At 46.8% G+C, this 22,722-nt stretch overlaps 1 protein-coding gene across 2 annotated transcripts in view; it reads left to right on the top strand.

Annotated features, from left to right (window-relative positions):
- The window catches only part of Edem2 (ER degradation enhancing alpha-mannosidase like protein 2), a 30,228-nt gene extending 7,506 nt beyond the window's left edge, over positions 1–22,722 (top strand). For both annotated transcript variants that reach the window (XM_052724608.1, XM_052724607.1), the window contains 8 exons: positions 261–366; positions 6,192–6,317; positions 8,479–8,690; positions 10,955–11,096; positions 13,452–13,576; positions 15,884–16,028; positions 19,126–19,247; positions 22,142–22,722. In XM_052724608.1, coding sequence (XP_052580568.1) covers positions 261–366; positions 6,192–6,317; positions 8,479–8,690; positions 10,955–11,096; positions 13,452–13,576; positions 15,884–16,028; positions 19,126–19,247; positions 22,142–22,642 — 1,479 coding nt within the window. In that variant the 3' untranslated portion in view covers positions 22,643–22,722. The remainder of the gene's footprint in view (positions 1–260; positions 367–6,191; positions 6,318–8,478; positions 8,691–10,954; positions 11,097–13,451; positions 13,577–15,883; positions 16,029–19,125; positions 19,248–22,141) is intronic.

Genomic DNA, 22,722 nt, shown 5'->3' with positions numbered 1-22,722 from the left:
TGGGAAGCAACTGGTATTGTTTTCCACAAGGTAGAAAGGACAAGTGAGCTAAACAGCTGATGTCCACTGCTCATCCCTGCTTTGTTTATACGGGAGCCATTGAAATGGACCAGGAAATTGCTCAGACTGGGTTTCTGCATGGTTGCTGGCTAGTGTAACTGAACTCAGCACGGTTCTGACTAAAAGGTGAGGGCCACACGGCATCTGAACTGCTTTCATGCCTGTGGGAGCTGTGTGTTCAGGGTTCTCTTTCATTCCAGATTTTGGGAAATACCTCTGAATTCCAAAGAGTGGTGGAGGTTCTTCAGGACAACGTGGACTTTGATATCGACGTGAATGCCTCTGTGTTCGAAACCAACATCCGAGGTGAGGGCCGCCTTCCAGGGCCGGTGAGAGAGGAGACTAGAATTGTCTCTGACAACCAAAATGGTAAATTAGCTCTTTAGGAGTCACCTTTGCAGGACTCTGGTCCAGACTAGTGACAGACAGTAAATAACATTCATTTAGTGTTGGAGCAAGGAAGGTACAACTCTGCTTTCTTGGAGATTATTGTTATCTGGTAGAACTTTGTGGATGATGTTTGTTGTTGTTGATTTTTTAATTTGGTTTATTTTCTTTTATTATTTTTTACTTTTTGAGACTTAGCCTCACTATGTAACTCTTGGCTGGCCAGAAACTGGCTGACCATAAACTCCAGTATCTGCCCACCTCTGCCTCCCTAGTGCTGGGTTTAAAGGCATGCACCACCATACCACATGATAGCTTGGGTGTTTCCTTGTGGTGGGGGGTTGTTTCTTTTTTGGTTTTTGATTTTTTTTTTTTTTTTTGAGACGTGATCCTCACACTGTTGCCAAGGCCGGATTACAGCTCACTACGTAGTACAAGCTGGCCTCTAAGTCAAAGCCATCCTTGCTGAGATCACAGACGTGAGCCACCACACCCAGCTCCCATTTCCCTCTTACTAATGTTGAAGTTGTGCGTGGTATCTTCTAAAGTAGTTTTCTTAGCAAATAGAACAAATAACTCATCAAAGTCTAGAAGTATTGAAAAATCTCTATTCTCCTCCTAAATGATAGACACACTCGGAGACCATCTTGACACATGTGCTGTAGTTCCAGATTTTAGTTCTTTATAGTTGAAGTGTAGGTTTCCTAATGTATTTAGCACATACACACACACACACACACACACTGTGTGAGTGTGTGTGTGTGTGTGTGTGTGTGTGTGTGTGTGTGTGTGTTCGTTCCTGTAACTGTGTATGCATGTGTATAGGCAGAAGTCAGATCCTGGTATTCATCAGACAGGCTCTCACTGGACCTGGGGCTAGCAAGCCTAGGCAAGGCTGGTGGGCTGTGAGCGCTGGCGATCCTCATGTCTTCTTCCTCGGCACTGGGATCCCAAGTGTGTCCATCACACCCACTTTTTCAACTTGGGTGTCAAGGATGAAATTCAGGTCCTCATACTTACAGGGCAAGCACTGTACAAACTGAGCCATGCCTCAGCCCCGTTACCACCTTCCTGGCTGGCTTTGCTTTAGTGCCTCAGGCTGTATTATGTGCGAGCGTCTTTTTCTCTAAAGAACTTTAGAATTTTCCTTTGTGTGGATATGTTCTTGGCAAACTTTCTCAGGTTTTGTTTACACGAAAATGTCTTTGTCTTACTTCCTTTGGTCTTTGGGAGATATTTTTTCTGCATGTATGGCTGCTGTTAATGATTATTTTCTCTTATTTAGTCTATCAAAGAAATTTCTCACTGTTTCCTACTTTCATTTTGTTAAATAATCCATCAATGTCATGGTCATGTCTTTGTAGATAAATCTGTTTTTGTTTTTTATTTTCATTATACCTGTCCTTTTGTTTTGTTTTGTTTTTTGTTTTTCTTTTCTTTTTATACCTGTCCTTTTAAAATGCTCTTTATCCTGGAAGATCTTAAGTACCACGACCCGTGAGAAGATAGTACAAGGAATGAATGCAACTGTTGCCCGTTGTAGCCGCTTGGAAAACAGCTTTTAAAAAAAAAATTTATCTGGGAAACAAAGTAGGGGAAAAGAATTTTTTCTCTTTTTGATGTTTTATAATGTATACATTTGCAATGTATACATTAATGTATATTAATGTGGGTTGTTTTTTTTTTAAATCTTGCTCAGGATTCTTGGGTCTATACAACTGCTGTTTTTCCTCGGTTGACAAAGTTCAAATAGTGCCTCTTCCCCGTTTTCCCCGTTTATTTATTTGTTTGTTTATTTATTTATTTGTTTATTTATTTATTTACTTTGGTTTCAGCTAGAATTCTCACCTTGTCCCCTAAGTTGCTCTTGTATCTAAGGCTTTCATCAGGTATGCTTTATGTACTAGTAAATCGTGCAATTTTCATTTATAATTATTGTATTTTTATCTCTGCAAGTTCCGTTTGGTATTTTTGTAAATATGCCTGGTCAATTTTTTTCACTGTTTTTTGCTACGTCTTTCTATATCCAATCTCTTTCATTTCTTTAAGTATATTTCTCATAATTATTTTTCATTTTCTGTGAAAATTCCAGGATCTGAGGTAGTGTACCTTATTTCTGTTGTTATTTCATCTTCCTATTTTTTTTTAAATCCTGGAGTGATCAGACACAGCCGGCCTGGGAATTGAACCCAGGTCCTCTGGAACATCAGTCAGGGCTTTTAACCGCTGAGCCATCTCTCCGTTTCTGTTGTTATCATAAGCTTTGTTTCCACAGTGGGTTTGTGTGTGTGTGTGTGTGTGTGTGTGTGTGTGTGTGTGTGTGTGTGTGTGATTTAAAAATGTTATTTGTATTGTTTACTATAGACTCACTTCCTAGACGTCGCCAATTGGATTCTTAGAGGCCTTGGATGGGATGTGGCTTTTTCTTTCTTTCTTTTTTTTTTTTTTTTTTTTGTTTTTCAAGACAGGGTTTCTCTGTGTGACTTTGCGCCTTTCCTGGATCTCACTCTGTAGACCAGGCTGGCCTCAAACTCACAAAGATTCAACTGCCTCTGCCTCCTGAGTGCTGAGATTAAAGGCGTGCCGGCCGCCGCCGCCGCCGCCGCCGCCGCCGCCGCCACCACCACCACCATCACCACCACCACCACCCAGCGGCTTTTTCTTTCCAGATACATTTTTATTGATTTCTGCCATGTGACTTGAGGTACTCCCTACAAAGCCCCTCTTTATGCTGGGGGTGTAGCTTGGTGTGGAGCACTTGTCAAGCATGACAAGGGCCCTGGTTTGATCTCTACTAGTGTCAAACTCCCAACCACTCAGGCTCCTACAGTGCCCACTTTTATGTTAACATTAGAGGTTTTCTAGAACATTCAGTTCATGTGAATTCAGACTGTAAAATTTGTGAGTTCCTGGTTGTAGTCACTATGTCTTTGGGGATTTTGTTCCTTAACCGTTAAACCTGAGAATCTAGAGAGAAAAACCAGTTCTACAATTTTTGAGCCAAATTTGAAGCTAGTTTTAATTAAATAGTGGCTGGGATGATGGACTTTGGCCAGGACCATTCCAGGGTTCCCAGAAAATGGCAACTTGAGTCATAGTTTGCAGAGGCTTATAAAGACAAATCCGTAAGGCTACCCATACTTCTCACAGGTTCAACCAGGAGCAAGCATACATCCTGATGTATTTCCTGCCTGAGTACCTCCCACTTATATCCAATCAGGGGCAAGCATACATCCTGATGTACTTCCTGCCTGAGTACCTCCCACTTATATCCAACCAGGGGCAAGCATACATCCTGATGTACTTCCTATCTGAGTACCTCCCACCTCTATCCAATCAGGGACAAGCATACATCCTGATGTACTTTCTGCCTGTGTGCCTCCCACCTACATGTGATCAATCACATCAGTGCAGTTGAGTCAAATGAACTTGTTGAGGGAGCAAAAGCACGTGGCTTGTTGTTTCCATAAACAATAGCCTGCAGCATTTCAGGAAGTAATGCTGCCTTGGGCAAGGGACTTACAGTTAGAGGTATTTTGTTTCCTGGATCTCTTAGGCACAGTAATGAAAACTTAAAACATAACTTTGACTCTCACATAACCCCCTTACTTTTACTTGGTTCAGCGTTTGAGGCCTGTAATTTACGTAATGTTTGCTCACGGATGTATGCAGGGTCCATTCTTAATTCATTCTTTGAGGACCCACTTCATGCAAAGACCTTTTATCAGAGGACTTGTTTGCCCCAGTTCTGTCTTTGTCTCAGTTCCTCTTAGCCAGGAGGAAGGGAAAACCAGAGCTCAAGGTCACAGGTTATTTTTTGTCAAAGGGCACTTCCTGGTCTCCGGTCAGCCTTATTTCCAGTCACAGAATCTCTGTCTTTTTCATACATCCTGAATATTGTGTGATGAATCAAAATGAAAAGTAAGATGGAGGTCATGACAGCGGTCTTCTCACCCCTGATGTGCAAAAGGTGAAGAAGAGTGACAGACTGAAGCGGGCCTGGCTGTAGAATTAGTCACACTGCCCCACCACATGTGAGACAGGTGACCCAGGACAAGTCACTTTGCTCTCTGAACCTTAAAATGTGTGTCTGCAGAGGGGAAGCAGTACCGAGATCTTGTCTGTACTGGGGAATTCAAAGAGTGCCCGTTGTGTTTGTGACCCACCAAGGGAAAAACCTGTTAATATTGTTCAATAGGTGGGTGAAGGAATGACCTTTTGTTTGTTTGTTTTAAACAGTGGTTCTCAACCTGTGGGTTGCAACCCTCTGGTATTTATGTTGTGATTTATAACAGTAGCAAAATTACAGTTATGAAGTAGCAATGAAAATACTTTATGGTTGGGGTCACCACAGCATGAAGAACTGTATAAAGGATTGTAGCATTAGGAAGGTTGAGAACCATTGTTTTAGGATATTTTATTTTTTTAAGTTGTATTACATTAGTTTATTGTATGGGTGTGGGTGAACACACAGTGACATAGCATGTGTTTGGAGGTCAGAGAACAACTTGGGGGCATTAATTTTCTCCTTCTCCTACTTGGGTCCTGGAGATGGACCTCATGTCATCAGACTTGGCAGCATGTACCTTAACTCACTGAACTATCTCAATGGCCCTTTTAAAATTTATTCTCTGATAATTTCATAGATGTATATAATGTACCTTGGTCATATTCAACTCAAATCTCTTTTCTCACTCACTCCAGAACTCCCCCCCACACACACACACCCATACTTCTTCTTCCAACCTTCATATCTAGTAAATGATGCCTGCGCATGAGTGTGTGGTCCTCCATTGGAGCATGGGTAACCTACAGTGACCACACCCTTAGCAGCTGTCGGTTACCAATGGTTCCTCAGCTGGGGATGGCCTCATGAGCACCTGTCCTATTCATGCTGAATTGCTTACCAGCCTGGTCTTGTACAGGTGACCACAGCTGCTGTGAGTTCATGAGAGTGGTGATCACGTCCTCTTCACAGCATCCTCTCCAACCTCTGCCTTTTCGTGCATTCCACCCCCTCTTCTGAGACATTTCCTGAGCCTTGAGGAGCGAGTTTAACATAGATACTCTGTTGAGGGCTGAGCACTCAGTAGTCACTTATTCTCAGCACTTTGACCAGTTCTGAGTCTCTGCATTTGGAATAAATGGAAGACCACAGTTTTGGCTGCTTTCAGAGAGGCTCCTTTTTGCAGCACTAATCTATGGGGATACAAATAAATATTTAGCAGGCAGTTTGACATGTCTGTTCATCAACCCAACACTAGTAGATTCCTCCCTAGGAGCTTTTGCCCTCCCCCACCATGGGCTTTTGATCAGGTTTACATCACCAGACTAAACTCCCTCCTTTGGAGCAGGCCTCAGATCTACTTAGAAAGTGGTGGTTACCCCACAACAGCCATGCTGCTGTTGCACCTGTGGACTTACCTTGGTGGACAGGTCAGTACTGTAGCATTACCTCTGCTGCATAAGTCCATTTTCTCTGGCTTGCGTAGCATGGTTTGGCTATGAAGGCCAATAGAATTGTTTAGCTTTCTAGGCAGGATCTCACTATGTAGTCCAAGATAGCTTCAAACTCTGCCTCTACTTCCCTGGCACCGGGATTAGAGGTGTGTGTCACTTTGCCTGGGTAGGGATGCCTCTTACCTGCTCCTTCCTAATGAGCACTCCAACAGAGTGGTTAGTTCTAGTTTGAGTGAGAGAAAAACTGCTGGGACCCTGACACTTGCGTTTTGCGCCATCTTTAGTGGTAGGCGGACTTCTTTCTGCTCATCTGCTGTCAAAGAAGGCTGGTGTGGAAGTAGAAGCTGGATGGCCTTGTTCTGGACCTCTCCTCAGGATGGCCGAGGAAGCAGCCCGAAAACTCCTCCCAGGTAAGAGCCAGGCAGAGATGGGACAGAGGTGAAGGGTGGGGAGTGAGGATGGGATGGGGGCACTGGAAGGTGACAGTGACTCACAGTCCAGTTGGCTCTCTTTTTCCCCCTCCTCTTTTCCTCTCTTCCTGAGATGGGGTCTCACTAGGTAGCTCTGGCCGGCCCGTAACTTACTATATGGTCAAGGCTCACCTTGAGCTTTTGACAGACCTGCCTCTGCCTCCCAAGTGCTGCGTTAACAGGTGTGCACCGCCACATCTGGCTCAAATCCTCCTTCACTTGCTGGTGGTAAGAATGGCAGTGCTGAGATTTTTCCCTGATTTTTGTTTTTAAACCTTAAATCTATATTTTTGCCCCTATGGAAACCATCCACTATAGAAATCAGGAGAGTTCTCACTACTGAAGTCAGGAGAATCCTGAGCATTTTAAGGGCTTGCTAGAGTGTTGGCCCAGGATGGCTAAGCTGATGTTAGTACTGTTTGCAGGTGTAGCCAAAAGTGAGTCTCGCAGGTTCAGTGGTCCTTGCATTTATTTTGAGTGAACCCTCTTGTGCCTTCCAAAGGCCACATGCTGCCAGAACAAGAGGGCCCCAGGGAGTAGCTTTGGTCTGAGCATTAGGGCTGCGGGTTCTAGGCTTTCCTCTGCCACTCAGCATCTTGACCATGTCATTCTCCTGCTCTGTGGCTCAGTTTCTCTGTCAACCATAATTCATACCGGCTAGATGTGTCTTTGGAAGGCTGAGCTGAGGTTAGACAGGAGAAGACGCTTGACAGACGTCAGATGACAGTGATTGGTTTTGATGGTTAAGCCATGTTCAGCACTACGAGCCAAGACTCTGTGTTTTTATGGGGGGGCCGTCAACACTGAGCTCGGCAGCATCAGCTGGACACTGTGTTCCCTCCTGGGTGTGGTAGAAGTCTAGGGCTGTTCACACCCAAACACGTGACTGCCATTGCGTGCATTCTGCTAGCTCCTTGGCCATCTCTCTTATTTGTCTCTCAGCCCTGGGGAGGGCCAAGGCAAGAGGGTGAGCTGGTTTCATTCAGGTCTCATAGCCCATGGCTCACAGCCACGCGTCTCCTCACAAACATCATGTCCTGTGTGATTCATCACTGGAGAAAACTGCCTTATTGCGCCTTCTATTTTTTTTCTCATTTAAAAAGTATTTGCACTGAGTAATATACATATTCTAAAGTTCACATTGAGTAATTATAAAGCCGGCACCGGTGTATCTCGTCTGTGGGTCAAGAAAGAGGATTCTCACACCTTTCCTTTAATACTTCCTGCCTGTCCCTAAAGTACTACTTTGAGTCCTTCGTCCTTGTGACCCTTTCTCCTGTGCCAGAAAGCAGGTTTCATTCCCCCTGCAGACAAAGGGTCTGGACCTCGTAGTGCTTCTAAGTTTTGACAGATTAGTTCACAATTTGGTGACGTGCAGACTGCTCTGCGGTTGTTTGTCTTGGGGCTGGAGAGGAAATCTCTATCTTGGGGTAGAATGGGCAGAGCTCGGGGCTGGATTTGAAGGGGTGGGGTCAGGGCAGGCATTTCCAACTCCCTCTCTGTGTGACTCTCCTATGTGACCTTTAGCTGAGTCACTTGTTACAGGCATGATTTTTCCCTACCTGTAAGTAGGCGGTTGTATTGTATCAGTGGTTTGGTTTGCATCCTATTTTTAGATTCTATTTTAAAAATAATTTTGTCCCCGAACTTTCTATTTGAATCAAGAATTAAAATTGACCCTTCTACCAATCTCTTTGATTTGGTGAGAGTCTGTGAGTAACTTCCAGTGGGGCCTCACTACTGCCTAAAGCATAAGCCTTGCCGGCTTCACACTCAGTTACCTCCCTGGCTCTGAAGGCATAATGTGAAAATAAAAAGTTGTGCTGGCTAACATGAGGTGTGGCGTGCAGCAGCGGGGCTCAGCTCCCTCCAGGTCACTTCATCACCGTGGGAGCCCCAGGTTACACAGTACAGTGTTTGGCAGCATCTGGGTTAGGCGGTTAAGGGTCCTGCAGTGAGACATACATCTTTCTCTGGCTCAGACACAATTACCCAGGAAAAAAGAAAGAAGTGCTGATTGAGGCCTGAAGCTTGGGGTCTATTATCAAACCACACATCTCACTCTCTTTCTACCTGGAATCATAAGTTTCTGATGGTTTAGCCTTTCAGACCCCCACGGGCATGCCCTATGGAACTGTGAACCTGCTTCATGGTGTGAACCCGGGAGAGACCCCTGTTACCTGTACAGCAGGAATCGGGACCTTCATTGTGGAATTCGCAACCCTGAGCAGCCTTACCGGTGACCCTGTGTTTGAAGATGTGGCCAGAGTGGCCCTGATGCGGCTCTGGGAGAGCCGGTCAGATATTGGGCTGGTAAGTCAGCTGTCGCCTTTCTTGTGTAAGCTAAGGCTTCTGTGTTGTGTCCCCCCACCCCCGACCCCCGCCATGAGACCCAGAGGTCTAAGGAATGAGGCAGAGTTCAGCCAAGGGAATCTTACAGTGATTGTAGGAGTGGCCTAGGATACCGAAAGTAGACTGAGCCATTTCTGTTTTGCCACAGAGGTGTCTTAGTTAGGGTTTCTGTTGCAGTGATAAAACACCATGACCAAAAACAGCTGGAGAGGAGAGGGTTTATTACATCTTGTAGTCCATCATCCAAGGAAGTCAGGGCAGGAATTCAAGGCAGGAACTGATGCAGGGGTCATGGAGGAGTGCCGCTGACTGGTTTGCTCCCTGTGGCTTGCTCAGCTGGCTTTCTTAGAGCACCCAGGACCACCAGCCTTGGCGTTCCGCCAGCCATGGTAAGCTGGGCCCTTCTCCATCAATCTTCAATCAAGAAGATGTGCCCCAGGCTTGCTCACAGGCCAGTTTAGTGGGGCATTTTCTCAGTTGAGGTTTTCTCTTCCAAAATGACTCTAGCTGTGTTAAATTGACATAAAACCGGCTAGCACAGGAGGGAAGATCAGATTGCTCATCCTTGGAGGGAGCAGGGCTATGTCATGCTTTGAGCCTTTCTTACTTCTAGGCAGGAGTCATACACTTCACACCCCTGACTCACTGGCCATAGATTACCTGACCCTCTAGTGACTATCGGCTTTCAAAACTTGTTTTCTAGAACACCAGTACTGAGAGATGTTGAGTGGCCTTTGTATGAAAAAAAAAAAAAACGATTACAGAACAGTTCAGTTAGGGAATTCTTGCATATAGTATCAGGTTTTTGTTGTTGTTTTTTACTTTTACTTTTTTTTTAAGAGTCACAAAGAACTTAAACAGAATAAAAGTTATTAAATGCAATGGTAAAGGAACCTCTTTAGCTTTGCTTAACATTTCCCAAGCATATTTGACCCTAGGGCTTCATTTTCCCTCCAGTCCTATTAATAAGTGGATATTTAACATATTCTGGAGCAGCTAATCCTCAAAGATAATTTCAAATCCCAAAAGGGATATGCCAGTGACACTAACAGTCATTGATTCAGAGCAGTCAGGACACTAACACTGGGTTCAGTTCAGGGCTAGATTCACGTCCTGGCCCTGCTTCAAGGTTATTCAACCTCTTTGGTTCTCCAGATATTCTGGCAGGGATGCTAACGCATTAAAAACTATGCTGGCCGGGCGGTGGTGGTGCATGCCCTTAATCCCAGCACTCGGAAGGCAGAGGCAGGCAGATCTCTATGGGTTCAAGGCCAGCCTGGACTACAAAGCGAGTTCCAGGGCAGGCACCAAAACAACACAGAGAAATCCTGTCTCGAAAAACCACAAAACAAAACAAACTATGCTGAGACACTATAGCTCCTTGTGTTTAAAAGTGATTTTATGTGAAGTTTGGGGTGAAGTCACCTCAGAGAGTGGAGCTTGTCTGAGGATTCAGAAAATCCCTTCAGATGCCATTCTGGAGGCTCATGGTAACATCTTTAGTCCAATGCAGGCAGGTTTTGCTCCAACCTTTGAACTGTGATGGACTTGGTTGGTGCCCTGTCTGTACCCCTCCTTTACCATTCCTGTGTACCCTGGATGGATGGATGGATGGATGGATGGGTGGATGGAAGGAAGGAAGGAAAGGAAGGAAGGAAGGAAGAAAGAAAGAAGAGAAAAATAGTAATATTAATTTAAAAAATAATAAAAATCTGTTAGCTATAGTGAGATGTGGACTGTTCTGGGAACTCAGCACATACATGTAAATGTGTTTGTATGAGCTATTTTGCTTTTGGCTTTTTGATCCCGGAGATTGAACTCAGGGCCTTGCAAATGCTCAGCAGGTACCCTCCTGCTGAGCTTCCTGCTCAGCTGACACTGGAGTCACAGACTCGTGCCTTGAGTCTGAGACAGATTCCAGAAACAGGTTCTCAGTCTCTCATCTACACTCACCCTAAGCAAGGAGTGAGTACTTGAGATCATTCTCTTTTCCTTGACATTTTTGGTTAGTGTGCTAAGTCAGTCCCTTCAAATGTACATGAGCTGTGTCTCCACAGTAGAGATGTGCAGGAAGGATGCTGTGGCCCAGCCTCATGGCCTTCTCCATAGCCTGCATGGCTTCAGGAAACACTGAGGTGCCGGCCTGGCATCTGACTGGGCAGTCAGAGCACTAAGTAGATTGTTCTTTGGCCTTGGTCCTTCCTAGGATTGTGTTTCTCTTTTAGGTTGGCAATCACATCGATGTGCTCACTGGCAAATGGGTGGCCCAGGATGCAGGCATTGGGGCTGGCGTGGACTCCTATTTTGAGTACCTGGTGAAAGGAGCCATCCTTCTTCAGGATAAGAAGCTCATGGCTATGTTTCTAGGTAAAGGGGGCAGGGTAAGGGGGCTTTTTCTATGACTCTCCTGTTGACTGTGCTTTACTGTGTTCGTCAAGTCCAATGGAATCCGTGCATTCTGCATTCAGAGCCCCTGGAGGCTCCCGATGCCCCTGCACCTCTTCAGATTTTCTTTTTCTCTTTTATGGTTTTGTTTGGATTAGGTTTTGTTCTTTTGGTTTTTGTTACTTTTTTATTCTGGTTTTGAATCAGGGTCTCATGTAGCCTAGGCTTGTCTGAAATTCTCTGTAGCCGAGGATAACCTTAAATTCTCTATCTTTCCCCTTTATCTGTTGTGGGACACTATTCCTGGGGAGACATGAACAAACAGCTACTCACCCCAGATGGGGAACCATGACAGACTAAAGTATGGATACCACCAAGATCCAATTCGGTGAACCAGAGTTTTATTGGGGTTACTTAGAGAAATAAGTGAGAGGTGCTTACGGAGAAGTGACTGAAAGACAGCTGCGCCACATGAATCAGCGGGGGTGACATGGGAGCCTGGAGCATACTACGTAACGTGCAAGCAGCTCAGCAGGCTGGAGAGTCTCTTCCAGGCAGCTGGAGTGGTCTGAGCCTCGCCAGGCAGCCTGGCTGATCTCTGCTTCTGTTAGCAGCTCTCTACTTCTTCCAGGCAACTTAGCTTACCAGAGAAAATCTTGTAGCAGCCCTTTCAGCTTATATATTCTTGGTGAGGGCAGGGCCCAGTGTATCTGGTTGATTTTAGGAACTTCCTGAAGCCTCAGCGTTGTTTACTTCCTGAGCTTTCTGAGTTTGCCCATTGTTTCACCTCCCCTTAGAACATCCTGTTGCCTCACCTGTTTCTAACATTCTGTGTCTTACTGAGCTTCCCTCCAATATGGAAGGTTTTAATCTTGGAGGAAACTGCTGCACAACATCCCCTAGGAGCCGCCTGCACACTAGGAGCCGCCTGCACACTAGGAGCCGCCTGCACACATCCCTAGGAGCCGCCTGCACACAACATCCCCTAGGAGCCGCCTGCACACTAGGAGCCGCCTGCACACTAGGAGCCGCCTGCACACAACATCCCCTAGGAGCCACCTGCACACAACATCCCCTAGGAGCCGCCTGCACACTAGGAGCCGCCTGCACACAACATCCCCTAGGAGCTGCCTGCACACATCCCTAGGAGCCGCCTGCACACAACATCCCCTAGGAGCCGCCTGCACACAACATCCCCTAGGAGCCGCCTGCACACAACATCCCCTAGGAGCCGCCTGCACACAACATCCCTAGGAGCTGCCTGCACACATCCCTAGGAGCCGCCTGTACACAACATCCCCTAGGAGCCGCCTGCACACAACATCCCCTAGGAGCCGCCTGCACACAACATCCCCTAGGAGCCGCCTGTACACATCCCTAGGAGCCGCCTGTACACATCCCTAGGAGCTGCCTGAAACACTGCTTTCTCCAACTGTGGTCTGGGTTCTTTACCTCTTGACCACTTCATAAGATGTTTGCTTCTCCTGGTGTGTCTTTATTTCCTGTTATCATGTGTCCACCTCCTCTCCTCCCTTCAGAACCTAGTGTCACATCTACCTAGGAAGCAGGGTGCTCCTCCTCAGTATAGAGCCTTCAGTATGTGCCCTGTGCCTTATTCATTTTCTGGTTTCTCCCAGTCCTTTATACTCAGTAGGACACATTTATCTGGTTAGTAAAAATTGACCTAGTAATAATTATCATGCAGGCTTGTCAAGCTCATAGTAATAGTTATTACAGCCACCGTTAATTTATTCGGCACATGTTTATTGGATAACATTGACATACCAACCGCTGGGCCAAGCTCTGAGCCTGGGTTGTTTCATTCTTACTATATTTTTTTGACATAGCTCATGAATTTGTGTCCGCATTTGGTTCCTTGTCCATCCAGATAATATTTATCATGTATATTTATTATGCACTGTGCTAGTGGTGGGGATTCCACAGTGAACACAAAACCAAAGTCCTCTTGGACGCACATCCTAGGGGAGAAATGTCAGTTCAACTTCCCACTGACGTGTCAGTTCCATGTGGGGGAGGCTTTGTCTTGTTGATAACTGAATACCTGTTAGGTACTTATTTGTTGAATGAGTGAATGACTGGATAATCTCACAAGGTATATAACATTACTTCCCCGATTTAACATACAGTAAACCTGACGCTGAGGATGGGAACGTTTGCCCCAGGCCATAGCTAGCACGTAGGAAAGAATTTGAGCATGGAGTTTCGAACCCATGTTCCTTTCTAGTGTGCTTACCTCGGTGTATTACTCTGCACCTTCTGTTGTCAAGGCCGGTCTGTCTCGTCAGTCACCTGTGTCCGTTATCTCCCATGCTGCAGAGTACAGCAAAGCCATCCGGAATTACACCCACTTCGATGACTGGTACCTCTGGGTGCAGATGTACAAGGGCACCGTGTCCATGCCAGTCTTCCAGTCCTTGGAGGCCTACTGGCCTGGTCTTCAGGTATGCCTTGCCAAAGAGAGTGACCAGTTTTCTGTGGTATGGTGATGTAAGCAAGCTTATTTGAATGTACCAAATAAGGAACTTGAGTTGCTTGAGGACGCCGGGGCAGTGTGTGGAAGGAAGAACTAGAGCGAGTTAGACAGATGCATGATGCTCCCACCCAGGTTTTCCAAAGGAGCGGTAAGGAGCTGAGCTCCCGCTGACTGTGGGTAGAGCCACCTGCAGCAGTGGGCGCTGTTGCTCAGGCCAGGTAGGAGCAGCCCCTGGCAAGAGCTGTTTTTCCACTGGGCGTTTCTTTCAGGTCCCCTCCTTGACACAGGGCCCGCTCTGCCCGCCGTCCTGAGTTTTTCCCCATCCAGTCTGATGGAGCTGTAGTTAGAGGAGGCCTTGGGGGCCATCTCATCTCCCCACCTGTGCCGCAATAGTTCATGGACCAAAATAGTTTGTAATATAAATGATCCCTTCAGTTTGCTTTTGTTTTGTTTTGAGACAGGACCTCATCTATCCCAGGCTGGCCTTGAATTCACTGTGTAATGGGGGATGACCTTGAACTTGTGACCTCCCCCCACCCCCACCCCCGCCTCTACTCCCAAGTGTTGAGAGAAAGACACTTAAGAGGCTGTGAGAATGGACAGCCTACTGCTTTCAGGAAACAGTGGTGTGTAGTTGGCCTTCCTTTTGGCCTGCCAGTTCCCAATTAATGGCACAGAGACTTCTTATTAATTATGGATGCTTGGCCGTGGCTTAGGCTTGTCCCACTAGCTCTTAAAAATTAAATCAATCCATTTCTGTGATCTGCATTCTGCCATGTGGCTTGTTACCTCTCCTTGATGATGTACGTCTGACTCCCTCTGTGTCTCGCTGCGGTCTCCTGCACGCCTACATCCATCCCCCTGAGTTCCTCTCTCTGCCCAGAAGGCCTGCCTATACCTCCTGCCTTGCCATTGGCCGTTCAGCTTTTGATTAAACCAGTCACAGTGACACATCTTCACACAGTGTAATAAAATATCCCACAACACTGTTGAGGAAGTGGAGTTTTGGAAATGTGTTTCTGTTGTTTTGTTTGTTGTTTGAGAGAGCCTCACTATGTTGTCCTGTCTGGCCTGGAAACTTACTAAACTTAACCTACTTTGTAGGAGCTCCAGGCCAGTGAGGTACCTTGTCTCAAAAAAACAAAGGGACATCTTCTAAGGGTCAACACTTGAGGCTATCTGCTGGCTTCCACACGCATGTACACACACACAGGCCCAGGAACACGCATGCACACACACACACACGAAGAGTCAAGGAAACACAAAGAAATAAAGATTGCTGTTGCACTACAGTAAACCAGTAAGAGTAATAATTAAAATTTTCAAATTCTTAAGTAGAATTTTAAAATATAGGTAAGTGACCTGGCCATGGTGGCACATGCCTTTAATTCCAGCACTTGGGAGGCAGAAGTAAGTGGATCTCCATGAGTTCTAGATCAGCCTAGTCTACATAGCAAGTTCCAGGACAGACAGAGTCATGTGGTAAGACCCTGTCTTAAAAAGAAGAGAAATGATTCTTTAAATAGACTTAATAGTAACACATATCCTCTGACTCACAAATCCTGTTTCTGGAGATTTGTCTTACAGATACATTTTCATATGCATGAAGTGATGTATACGCAGCATTCATTGTAGCATTAATTGTTTTAGCAAATGACAAAAGACTGGAACCAAGCCAAATGTCTGGTTATAGAACGGATTAAACTTGGGTCTAGGTGACCGACTACTGTGCAGCTGTATAAACAGGAGGGCACTCTATTACATGGAAGAAAACCAAGATAGATTGTTGAATGAATAAGGAAAGTGCAGAACAGCATGTTCAAAAGGCTACATAAGAAGAAAACACACTCATTTTCTTAGCTCTGCATAAAAAAACTTGGAAAGGTGGACATGGCTGTCTGTTGGAGGTATGGGAGTCTTATGAGTCTTAGCACAGTAGCCTTTCCCCCTGTGCTTAGAAGTTTGGATCTCACCAAAGCTCACCAAAGTAAGACTGGTAGCAGACACTGGTCATGAAGGTCCAGAGACTTAATCTCAGGTCGTCAACAAGGTGTGAATAGGTGTTGAGTTTTATGTCTTACAGATAAGGCCCGGAGAGGTTCGCTCTGTGGCTCAGGGCTGCACAGAGTCAGTGATCAACCTCAGGACTGGTCAGTGGCACTCTCGGCTTCCAAGGCTCGCTTTGTCTCTCCCTTGAGATTGATTGATTGTGACGTTTTACAGGTGGACACGGTTGCCTGAGTCTGCCCACCTGCTGACTGTTTCTTCTCCACAGAGCCTTATTGGGGATATTGATGATGCCATGAGAACCTTCCTCAACTACTACACTGTATGGAAGCAATTCGGGGGGCTGCCGGAATTCTACAACATTCCTCAGGGATACACAGTGGAGAAGCGTGAAGGCTATCCACTCCGACCGGGTGAGCGGTGTGCCTGGTCCGTGGCCATCCTGCAGGTTCTGGTTCTTCACACCCCAACCCTTCACAGGCGCTCCCAAGGCTACTCTTGTTTCTTCTCTAAGGGCTTTTGATGGTTTTCCTACTAGGTATGGGAACCGAGTTCTGGTAGGTTGAAGTGGCTTGGCCAAGGCAGGAGCTGGGACCAGAACCCAAGTTTCCTGTCTAAGTCCTGTGCTCTTTCAAACTTGGAGAAATGAGAAAAAAGAGAGATACCAGCTGGACTGAGTCCTGGGGACTTCCACCACCAGGACATCACAAACTGTAGGCCACTTCTGTGAGTGGTTTGTGTAAAGTACACTTCTACAGGTGGACCTTAGGCCACCGAGTTTCATTCCCCTCGCCTTTGGCAGCTCAGAATCCAGGAGAGGACCACACACTGGACACTATCTTAAGTTCTGGCTCTGATGTCCTCTGATTCATTGCAGGGATGTTAAAAACTAAGGAGGGAAGGACAAGGGAGACAGAGGCCAAGCTTAGTCGGCAGGTAGGCCCACAGCCTAGTGTAAGTCAGGTTGCATTATGGTTGTCTCGGCATGGTAGTCTCTGCCCATCCCCCCTTGCCACCGAATTCCCTTTGAGCTACAGGAATGGCCTTCCTAGTGCCTCCCCCTGCTCTGTGTTCTCTGCCCCACCCCTTCCACTTCTAACCCCAGTGAGTGCGGGACCCTGGGAGGCGAGAGAGGAACACAATGACATTAGTAGAGGGATCAGTGGTCACACGCAGGGACTGCCAGGGCTGCTGCTGTTCTTGGTGTTTCTCAGACATTTGTTCTCATGGCTTTATTTTTTTAAAAGAAGACTCCTGGGAAACATCAGACTTCTGGGAAGTATCAGTCATAGTTATTGTTACCAGGGGATAAAATAAACTCAAGTTTGTGACTGCATGTCAAACGTTTAGATGCAGTTTCAGCATTGGAACTTCAGAGGGGTCTTCTAACTGAAACCCTCCTACAGTTATCGGATCCAGTGGTTTTCTAGTCCTGGCCTAGTCACCACCAGAGACGGCTCTCTGATTATGGAGGCAACCTGCTCTATTTGCAGGGCAGGCTGGCAGGAAGGTTCTAGAGGGAAGTACACATCACTGCCAGGAATTCTAGGAGCTCGTAGTTCAGTCACCCTTCCTTCCCCCCAACAATAGGTAGGAGAGAGAAGATGCTATTCTGTAGCTAAGCTGGCTAGTGCACGGTACTCTATAGTGTGAGCCTTTGATGACAGTTATAGAACCTCGTCTAAAGTCCTCTGTAAGGGCCTTTACTTCCCTGGACTGTTCTTCAGAGTCGACAGGGTGACATACAGCACAGCATTGGCTCCCACACTAGACCCGTGTGTGAGAAAGAGGAAAAAAAAGCTGACCTTAACCCAGCTAGCTGCTGGCAGCAGAGGGAGGCCTCCCACGAGAGCACTGTCTTTTCTGCTGGCGCGTGCAGCGTGCGTGCATGCGTTGTCTGCCCTGGAATGCACCCTAGAATGTGAACAGTTGGGTTAGCACTTGTTTAGAGGCCTGTGGGATGAGGGGACAGTGGGGGGGGGGGGAGATCTGAGGAGACAGGCAGAAGACTCCTCCAAATTAAGAGTAGACGAGACTGTGGACACAGCTCAATGGTAGGGGGTGTGCCTAGCATGTGCATGGCCCCAGCTCTGCTCTCCAGCACTACAGAATTGAGTAGATGAGTAAGTGGGAGCTAGAGTTTCCATCAGAAGGGAGAGAGCCAGGAAAGGAGAACTTGGGGGAGGGAAGAGAGAAATTCTTTGATTTGAGAAGCAATTGGTGCTGAAGTAGAAAACATAAGGAAGCCGGGCGGTGGTGGCGCACGCCTTTAATCCCACCCAGCACTTGGGAGGCACAGACAGGTGGATCTCTGTGAGTTGGAGGCCATCCTGGTCTACAAAGTGAGTTCTAGGACAACCAGAACTGCATAGAGAGACCCTGTCCCCAAATAACTCAAAAAAAAAAAAAAAAAAAAAAACCTATCATGAGCTCTCACTTCTGTCCACCAAGGCCATCACAGCACAAAATCATTTTCCCCATAACAATTCTTCATGTATTTAAAAGAAATAGATTCTTGGCCGGGCGGTGGTGGCGCACGCCTTTAATCCCAGCACTCGGGAGGCAGAGCCAGGCGGATCTCTGTGAGTTCGAGGCCAGCCTGGTCTCCAAAGCGAGTTCCAGGAAAGGCGCAAAGCTACACAGAGAAACCCTGTCTCGAAAAAACCAAAAAAAAAAAAAAGAAATAGATTCTTTCTTTTTTTTTTTTTTTAAATGGTAAATAGTCTCACCTGGGTCCACTCCTCTTGGCTAATATCCAGCTTAGGAAAGGGAACCTTGCTGAGCATCGAGCTGTGGTGTAGAATAGGACCCTTCAGAGCATCTGGAACACCTTCCCATCGTCTCATGTAGCCCAGGCTCTCCTTGGACGTGTGTACTAGTGAGAGTGGCGACTCAGAACCCCTGATTGTCCTACCCTCATTTCCAAGGGTTGGGATTTTAGGTGTGTGCCCCACGCCTAGCTAACTTTTCTCAATCAATATGTTTTCTCTTTCTGTGGTTCTGGGAATCGCACCCAGGGCCTTGCTCATGTTGGGCAAGTGCTCCTTCATGGCACTGTGTTCCGTGGTGTTCTTATCACATCACTGCTGGGAATAGTTGCTGGTCAGCCAGCCATGTGCACTGCTGAAGTCAGGGAGGGAGCGGACACTGTGGAGCAGGTCAGAACCTCTGCTACCTTCTCTGTCCCAGAGCCGCCCGCCTCTTTCTCTGTAGCACGGGAGTCTGCTGGATTCAGCAGAGCTTCAGGATTTGTGCATCTTGGCTCTGAAAACTCACCATGGACACATTCCGTCTTTCTACAATGTCAAGAATTTATTTAATAATAAATTCATAAGCTACAGCGAGTTCATTGGTTGCAGTTTGCCAGGTAGTCTCGAAAGCAATGCCGTGATTCTCTCCAGTGGGGGCTCTGCTGACCAGGTGTGGGAAGGGAGGATCCTTTGCTGCCTTCCCTGAGTGGTCCCATGCCATGCCTGCTCAGCTACTGAGAAGGTTTGCTTGGCTTTACAGAGCTCATCGAGAGCGCAATGTACCTCTACCGTGCCACAGGGGATCCCACTCTCTTAGAACTCGGGAGAGATGCTGTGGAGTCCATTGAGAAAATCAGCAAGGTGGAGTGCGGATTTGCAACGGTGAGTGTTTCGGGGCCTCTTGCCTCTCAAAACAGCGCTGGAGCATTAGCACCAGAAGGGAGTGGTTGTAAACCGTGAACACATGTCTAGTGGAAGTGTGAAAGGTCAGCAAGGCAGAAAGATAGGCAAGGGGCGAGTGACTCACACAGTACAGGCCTTTCTGGGGAGAGAGCTGCAGAGGGGCCTCTGTAAGAGTTGGAACCAGTGTCCTCTTAGAAGCTGGTGTAGTTACAGGACACAGGGACGGAGAATGGAAGGAAGTTGAAAAGTTTCTTTTTGGCCTGCAGTTTGTCATTGCTAGGGGTAAGCAGTGAGTAGACAGTTGAAGAATGTTAGGTGACTGATAAACATCTTCCCTGGTGGCCATTACGTGGGACCCCCCCGGGCAGGGTGGTCAAGCTTATAAAGCGACAAGTTAATTTACTTCTGGAAACCAAATTTTTGTAGTTACTGGAATTGTCAGAGTTAACCGAGTTTCACAGACGGTGTGGACCTGGCTACCAAAGCGGGTTAGACCTTAAGTCTTTGACTTACCTCTGCACCAGCAGTCACTGTCCGTCAGAATTTGTGCTTTACAAAGTGGGGTTTTGATGGCAGTGGTGGCGCAGGCCTTTAATCCCCACACTTCAGAGGCAGAGACAGGAGGATCTCTGTGAGTTTGAGGCCAGGCTGGTATACAGAGTTCCAGGACAGCCAGGGCTGTTATACAGAAAAACCCTGCCTTAAAAAACCAAAAACCAAAAACAAACAAACAAAAAGACCAAAATGGGCTTTGTAGAACGTTTTGTCCCAGGGCTTTTTAAATGAATTTTAAGAGATGAAATCTAGAGTCCCATAGCCCTGCATTCAAACATGGACTCCTTAATAAACAGTTCTGCTGTTCCCACAGGTATTTACTGGATGGCTTTCATGTGCCATACAGTTCTAGTCCATGGGTTAGAGGCAGGCAAACCTGGACCCCTGCTCTCATGAGCTTATATTTTAGTTGGGAAAAATAATAAAAACATGTCCAGGAAACAGAAAGCTAGTATGGCTGGATCAGAGGAGGTAAGCAAGGAGGAAGGTTAGAGAGGCGGTCTCGGTAAGGGGGGCAGAGGTAGATGAGGCAGGGCCTTTGTACGCACAGGAGAGAGAGTGGGATTTGGGGCAGGAGCCACAGCAGAGCAGTGCCAGGATCTGATTTGTACTTTAGAAGGAGCACACTAGGAGCTGACATCCTCATAGGACCCAACAGGAGAGGCTCAGACAGCCGCTGGAGACACATAAAACAGATGTCTAAGGAAATAATCTGGGTGTCTCCTGACAGTCCATAGAGTTTGTGTTGGGATGTGGACTTCAAAACAAAACAACAAAACTTTTGCAAAATTTTGTAATGTGTTGATATCTTATAGGTAAAGTATAGATAGATCATTTTCTCTTTTCTGTGGTGCTAAAGATTGGACCTAGGGCCTGATGTATGCTGGACAAGCACTCTACAACTGAGCTCCATTTCCTGCTAGACTCAGTTTGTGATAGAGAAGACCTGTAGTGAATGGGTTAGTAAAGCCACAGTTTGTTTTGGCTTCCAGTATGTTCTGTTCTCTGAAAAACCAAAGCGATAAGTCCACTGGGAAAGCTAAGCTCATTTCCATGAAAAGGAAGCCTCTGGGAGATTTCCCAAGGTGCATATGAGAACAGCCCTTGAATCTTTGTCAAACAGGGAAGAAAATCTGACTTGGTCTTTGAGTCCATACTTGAGTCACAGTATTGTGTAAGCTAAATGTCCACTGAGAATTAATTTTACTTAAATGTCCTGGTAAATCTCAGAAGCTAAAAGTAAGCCTTCGTGGTAAATTGTCCTACTCATCTCTGCCTGTGAACTTTTGGAATTTTGTATAGCCATCCCCTAGTTAGTTCTTTACAATAGTAAAAGCCTGATGCTCTCATAAGGAAGGGTCAGGTCAGGAATATGTGTCACCATTTGTCATGAGGACTGTGTTGGAAACAGATGGACACATTGATCTCTTTCCACAGTGTCAGAATTTATTTAATAATAAATTCATAAGCTACATTGATTTCATTGTTGCAGTTTGCCAAATAGTCCCAGTTTCCCTTGATAGCTGTCCGGTGGCCAACACAAGTTCCTTTATTCCAATCTTTACTAATAATATTAATTCTTGGATTATATGCTGTATATCATATAGGAGTTACATCTATCCATAGCTGTCATCCATGTGTCTGTATAAATGTGAATAGGTGATAGAATGGCTACAAAGGGTTAAAGAGACCACAGCAGAGTTCAGAGAATTCAGAGAGGCCTTGGGGGCAGAGGCAGAGGGGCAGAGGCAGAGGGGCAGAGGCAGAGGGGCAGAGGCAGAGGGGCAGAGGCCTTGGGGGCAGAGGCAGAGGGGCAGAGGCAGAGGGGCAGAGGCAGAGGGGCAGAGGCCTTGGTGGCAGAGGCAGAGGGGCAGAGGCAGAGGGGCAGAGGCAGAGGGGCAGAGGCAGAGGGGCAGAGGCAGAGGCACTCTTTTGTTCCCCTCTCAACCTCATACCTGGCTCCCTCACTTCCTTAGATCTGTGTTTAAAAATATTCACAGAGACCCTCAGGTGAGATTGTGTTTGGTGGCTGGAGCTGCAAGAAAAGGATCCAGGTAGGAAACAGTGAGGCAGAGAGGGAGCAGGGGCTAGGTCCCGAAGGACCTGACAGACTCAGCAGTCTAAGTGTCCCGTAGGGGAAGGATGGACGCAGGAGCCCAGTTTGTCATTATTCAAGTGAGAGGAGACGGTGGCTTGGAAAAGTGAAGCTCCGAGAAGTGACTCACCCGAAGGCCCTCAGCGGTTTATAAGCAGGGCTGCCTGACCCTTACTCCCAAACCATGGTGCCCTTCTGACTCGTTTCTTCCTCTCATACGCAGATCAAGGACCTCCGGGACCACAAGCTGGACAACCGCATGGAGTCGTTCTTCCTGGCCGAGACTGTGAAATACCTCTATCTTCTGTTTCACCCCAACAACTTCATCCACAACAACGGCTCCACCTTTGACTCTGTGATGACCCCCCATGGGGAGTGCATCCTGGGAGCTGGGGGCTACATCTTCAACACCGAAGCTCACCCCATCGACCCCGCTGCCTTGCACTGTTGCCGGAGGCTGAAGGAAGAGCAGTGGGAGGTGGAGGACTTGATGAGGGAGTTCTACTCTCTCAGACAGAACAGGTCAAGAGCTCAGAGAAAGACAATGAGCTCAGGACCCTGGGCGCCCCCAGCAGGGCCAGGCACACCCTCCTCACCTGAAAACCATGACCAGCCAAGGGAGAAGCAGTCTGCCAAGCAGAGCACCCCACTTCTCAGCTGCCCTAGCCAGCCCTTCACCTCTAAACTGGCATTGCTAGGCCAGGTTTTCCTAGATTCCTCATAACCACTGGATAATTTTTTAATTTTTATTTTTTTGAGACTAAGCTATAAAATAATAAATCTGCTTTTGGCTATCAGGTTTTA

The sequence above is a fragment of the Peromyscus californicus genome, unplaced genomic scaffold, assembly GCF_007827085.1.
Source record: "Peromyscus californicus insignis strain IS unplaced genomic scaffold, ASM782708v3 Scaffold_7__1_contigs__length_154581171, whole genome shotgun sequence".
Classification (NCBI taxonomy): domain Eukaryota; kingdom Metazoa; phylum Chordata; class Mammalia; order Rodentia; family Cricetidae; genus Peromyscus; species Peromyscus californicus.
Note: the sequence above shows the minus strand (reverse complement) of the source record. Positions and strands in the feature narration are given on the sequence as shown.